The 6,000-nt window shown below is 45.6% G+C and overlaps 1 protein-coding gene across 1 annotated transcript in view; it reads right to left on the reverse strand.

Annotated features, from left to right (window-relative positions):
• NFIB (nuclear factor I B) overlaps positions 1-5,701 on the reverse strand; it is a 182,828-nt gene extending 177,127 nt beyond the window's left edge. Inside the window, exon 1 of the mRNA XM_064438922.1 lies at positions 5,320-5,701. Coding sequence (XP_064294992.1) covers positions 5,320-5,322 — 3 coding nt within the window. The 5' untranslated portion in view covers positions 5,323-5,701. The remainder of the gene's footprint in view (positions 1-5,319) is intronic.
• Positions 5,702-6,000: the final 299 nt, after the last annotated feature.

The following is a 6,000-nucleotide window of genomic DNA, read 5'->3' on the forward strand; positions in this document are numbered from 1 at the left end:
TTCACAACGACACATCAAGGAAAATAGGCAGGTTCAAGTCAACCATGAAATGGTCACTTTTTAACCCCGTCCTGTCCTCATTAGGGAAATGCTCAAACACAGCCCATTTTCAAAGAGGGCTCTTAATGAGGGGAGCTTGCCAAGTCTACCAGCTGCAATTCCCATAAATTTACAAACCAAAAGAAGCAGGGGGATGGGCGGGGGAAGGAGGGAGCCCGTATTAGACAGGTAATGTCAACGGAAACGGCAAGAGCCCAACGCGTTAACCCTTGCAGAATCCACGCCGCATCCCCAGGCTCAGTCTCTGGCTACACTTGCCCAGTTCCCTCAGGTTTGAAGGGCTCAAGCGACAGACGCGGTTCTTCCCTCCTACAGACCACACTGATAAGTGAGAAGTTCAGAGCATGCGCTTAGGCAAGAAGGGATGAGGCAAACTCGGGGTTAACCACAATGAGCAAAATTTATTTTCATATCTGGTGTAGAATACCCCCCCAAATCCTATCATCTTTTCCTTTACCCAGACACTGCAAAAAGCTGATAACGCCAGCTTTAAATACTGGAGTTTCCCTTTGAATAAATATTCAATTTAACTGGAGTTAATTTACCATAAAAGACATTCCCCTTGGCACAAGTGCACTGATGTCCTTGAACACACCTCTTTGAGCACTTGAACTCTTACACAACAAGCCATTATTGCAGACCTGATTTAAAACCCTAATAACCCCCCTCCGTCCCTCTTCTCTCGAGGATCAGGGCAAGCCCCCCACACCACATCAGCTAGGCTGCCCCTGTGAGCGGCCTGGAAGTGAGCAGTCCCCCCTTTACCAGGCAGGGCTTGCAGAAGGCCCTGCTCCCTCCCAGGTCCTGGCCAAGGGACCGCTTTGCACTAGAGACCTGTGCACTAAAAGCAAGAACCATCTGGCAAGGTCTCGGGAGCGAGGAGAGGCAAGCAGGGAAAAGCAAATGGAGCAAGGTAAGGACAGACACCAAGCTGGGTGCTTTCTGCAGCTCTCGCTACTGCAATGGGCTGTGGAATCAGGTTGAGATTGGGTTTGCATCCCCAACAGGAGCTCGCTGAGGGTGAGCTTGCATGCCTACCCAGAGCAGACAAGGGAGGCTGAGCCCAGCCAGCCCCACAACATATGCCAGTACCCTCTTGAATAGCGCTGCTGGGCATCACAGCAAAGCCAGACCCTCCCCAGAGCAGGCCCCTCATGCAAAGGCAGTGTGGGGGAAATGGTGCTGCCTGGCCAGCATGGCTCAAGTAGCATCTTGTCTACTGCATGACCTAGGAGGCAAGGCTGGCATGGCAGAGGTTGCCATGGGTTTGCCTCCAGCTTGACCCACAGGCTCCCAGTGCATCAGTGAAAGAAGGTTGAACTGGGGACCCAGGAGACATGTTTTGGCTCTGTTCCTCCTGGTTAATCTCAGTAGAAACCCATACAGGAGGGAGGCTTTATTCTGGGAGAACCCTCCCCACATGTGCACATGTTTCCATACACAAACACACACATATCCCACCCGTCCACCCCAGCTCCTTTCACAGCAAAGCAAGTAAGAGATTCTTTCAAGAATGGAGAAAGACCTCCATTAAAATAATAAAAAAGGGCAACTCTCTACCACTTCCTTGCAGAGGTACGTAAATAGGTATGTGGGAACTGGGTTAGGCTGGAGAAACAGCAGCCACGGTGGCTGGGCCCTGGCATGCAGGGAGACCTTGTTGAAAAGTAGTTCAATTGCTTTCAAGTCCTAGCTTGCATTAACTTCCCATCTCCCTAAAAACCCTTCTCTCCCACCCCACACACTAAAAACCCTGCTACTGCTGCTAGTGCTCTACCCTTGAGGCTTTGGGCTGGGGGACAGCTGCTTTTTGTCCTCACTTCCAGAGCTATACCAACCTCTACGCTGTATCTGGAAGTTCAGCTATCATTTCAATGTGGGCAATTAAGAAAATGAAAGTCACCCTCTGACCTTGCTCGTGAGAGACACCAGGAGCTGTTCTCAACTCCCTGGGGCTGGGGTGGCCTGAGGGATCCTGCCCTCAGGCGGGATGTAATGTGAACACTGATAACACAAGCTGAGACACACATGCACAGCTGAGCACATGCTATAAAACTTCACGCAGCAAAAATGCACACTGAGGAAGAAAAGGCACCTTTCACACCAGTAAATGGCAAATACTGAAGCTATGTGTGAATCACCCTCCCTGAGAGCATGCACCCTCCAGATGGGGGGCTGCCTCCATGCCCCTGACATGCCTCCCACCCACCTCTGGCCAGTGTGACCGGGACAGAGGGACATCCACTGCCTACACTGCAGGATCTGAGACAGCTCATCTCAGGAAAGAACCAGAAAGGGTTTCTGACACCATGTGCCAATGGGCTTCCTTCCCACCACCCGCCCCTAGCTCCCCAGAGCAGTTTTCCACCAGCAGTGCAGATCCTGGTATGTCAGGCTTGCACTGAAACCTGGTTTTGTCCCTCTCACCCTCACAGACAATGATCACAAACTTCACCACATGCTGCAAAGTGGCACTGCCCTTGGACTTCAGAGATAATAGTGTTAAAATTGGAAAGGCCAGTTAGGCCACCTCTACCCTTCCTAAAGCAGAATTTGAGAAGATGCCCTTTGGCCAGACAACTGCTCAACTCTCTAAAGTTCTGGAGCACAAGACTACTATTATGCATCAAAAATCAAAGAGAAACATATTGCTAATGCTGAAGTGTGCAGCCTAAGAGTCTCTCGAGATACAAGTGTGCAGTTTCACAGACTATCTAAACATACACATACCGAACTTCTAAGAAATCAAATTTTCATTAAAATTCCAGTAGTCTCTTTGTGAAAATCAGAAAAAAAAATTATTCTGGCATATGGCATTTTATCCAAAAGATTCAGTATCTGGGAACCAGTTCAAAAATTTTTACTTAAGAGGTCTCTGTGATAACAAAGTACAAGCTTTAAAGTGTTTTTTATGTCTAGTTTAACAGGAATATGGTTAACTTATTTTCCACCCTTTGTTAGAAAATACCATTCACACACATGTGCATTAGATATACAATTACTTAGGTACATACATAAATACTGAGCAGCACAAATTCAGTGTAGGTTATGTTGCACATCAACTACATGTAACAACCTAAACTGTATTATATTATCATAGTGTTATCTAATGGCGATTCTATCTGTATGACTAGTGTTTGCACCTTACAAGACTTCTTGTACCATCACATAAAACGACAAAGTAGTTTCACGTCCTTGGCATAATCAGAGCCTTGGTCACTTTTCTTACGTATGTAGAGGAGTATCATGTGTGCATATAGATATATGTGTATATATAAACATATGTAAATGCACAGAAAATTGGGGAGAAAATATTTAGGGAACAAACATAACTTGTCAAATATGCAAACTGATAATACTTTGGTTTACAGGACCTCGATGCATTTCATATGAGGCTGAATTGTAAGGTATTTATGACTTGCGAACAGCGATCAGTAAAACTTCGAAGTCAGTATAGTATCACACCTATAAATATATGTATCAAAATATTTACTAGCACTTTTTTTTGTTTGTTTCTGGGTGATCAGAAGAAACACACTGTATAGAAACTGTGTATATGTATGATCAGATAGAAGGTGTGCATGTATACCATCAAAAGTAAAGAAACATACTATTGACGCTATACAGAGACACGCATACATATGAAGGGTGTCTGCACTTGACCCGTGTCCACGTATGGTTTGACAGGGACAATACTACCTGAGCTTTCCATAGCTCCCAAACCAGCAAATGAAAACATCAAACCTCAAGTGTAAAGCTGTAAACCACAGCATTTTGTGTTACACAACTGTGCAGTTTTTGTACTCACTGCAGGTCACATTCTCAGCCTTACAGAGGCATGAAGGCCTTTTATCCCATATAGTAAATTATTTAAAAATTTATATTTGCTGATCCTAAATGTCCTGGACATAAACAGCAACTACAATGATAACAATAAAATCTCGGCACCATCTTTTCTGACAGTTTATATCACTTGCCAGATTTTGAGAATATGGTGGGGGGGACGGGGGACGGGACAGTGTCTAGAAGCCGGATTTAAATGTCTGCCCAAATTAGAATTATAAAAGTGCTTTATTTCTTTTCTTGTGATTCAAAGGTAAAATCGTAAGCACTGCAGCTCAAAACCGCTTCAGAGAACATTACGAGTTAAATCTTGTGTGTTTTGGCGCCTTTTCCCTGCCAGCTACTGTACTTAAAAAAAAAAAAAGTTGGAGATCTTGTCTGTCCCGTCTCAAGTTCAATGGCAGCGCTTTCCAGCAGCGGGAGGAGAGGATGGCCATGTTCGCAGCCCTAATAATAATTCAGATCACGCCACATCGGCATCTTGTGTCAGAGTCGAAACTGGCTTCCCCGCCCCCTTCAACCTGAGAGCTGCCAAGTCCTCACACACTCCGCATTCAACCACAACTTAATGGATGGGATATTGTGCATTAAAATGTGGCCCAGACACACAGGCGAAGAGAGGACAAGAGGGAAAGCAGACAGACAGACAGACACGCACACATACACACTGACATACAAGAGAAAGGAATGAATTAAAATACACACACAGGTCCCGCAACAAAACATCAGTGAAAAAAAAAAAAGAAAAGGAATGAAAAGAAACCCTCTGAAGTAACTTTAAAAACAAGCCAGGAATGCCACCCGAACACTGCATCCTGCAATACAGCGTGAAAGAGACCAGCACAACCCTCCAGACAATTTTATCGAGCAGACCATACACAACAGCAATGCCATTTCCTCAACATCATACGTTAACACTGCAGTCCATTAACTATGAAAACCACCGAGATAGCCAGAGAGAAAGTATTGCATTACAACATGAGTAAAGAAGCAATCTCTACAGCAACAAGAAAGAGGGAAGAAGAACTGTTTGCAAGGTACAAATAAAGTAGCATTTGCAATATTCCTTTCCAGCATTTAACTGATAGTTGCCTGCCAGAGAAGAAGGGGGAGGGGGGAAAGTTGAAGCAGGAAATGTGCCAAGTTCAGCACTTTTGGACGCAAACTCCCATCAACTGATTCCTGGCATAGAAGTGTGACCCATATACAAAAGCTGCCAAAAAAGCAAAATATAAACAATCCACCACTTATATCTCATCCTGTAAAGCAGAAGTGATATCAGCATTTAAGAAGGGAGTATAACATCCACTTTGAAACCACAGAGACACAATCTCAGCCTGAAGGAATTACAAAACAAGAATCAGGCAAGTTTAAAAAAAAAAAAAATAAATAAAAATAATTTTAAGCACGACGTACCATTGCGGTGTGTTGTATTAAATAAATGAGATCTTCAAATCTGTAATACACACCACCGGGCCATTGGCTTCACATCTCCCAGGAAACAGATCTATGATTTTCTCAAGGACTCAGTGTGTTGGCGTCTTTTTGTTGTTGGGTTGTTTGTTGTTTTTTTTTTTTAATTGATTTCCAGAAGTGGACTTCTGCCTTTTGTTTTGGAGTGGCGTGTTTGGTTTTTGCTTTGGTTTGATTGTTGGTGGTGGTTTGGTGGGGGAGAGGGGGAGAGAAGTATTATTATTTGTTCAGACTGGCCGTTGGCTTTGTCTGGATTTTGGTTCTATTGCCGGCTTTTCGCTTGACACCGAGCGGGATGAAAATCCTTGGCCGGAGCGAGAGAAAAGGCGGCAAAGCCGCAGGCGGCGGGTGCGGGCAGCCCCCCGCCTCCGCCCGCTCCTCCTCCTCCTCCTCCTCCTCCCTTCCCCGTCTTCCTTCCTCCTTTGAACTGCCAGGCTGCAGAGCACGTTTCGGTGGCGGCTGACTTGAACGCGGTCCAATTAAAGTTTTTTACATTTCAACTTCTATATAATATATACACACACACAGAGACGCGCGTTACGGCTGGGCTGCTTCTGCGCGCCCCAGCACGCGTGCCCCTGCCCCCGGGCGCTGGCCGGAGCGGGCGGGCGGTGCTGGTGACCG

This window comes from Phalacrocorax carbo, chromosome Z (genome assembly GCF_963921805.1).
Source record: "Phalacrocorax carbo chromosome Z, bPhaCar2.1, whole genome shotgun sequence".
In the NCBI taxonomy this organism is placed as follows: domain Eukaryota; kingdom Metazoa; phylum Chordata; class Aves; order Suliformes; family Phalacrocoracidae; genus Phalacrocorax; species Phalacrocorax carbo.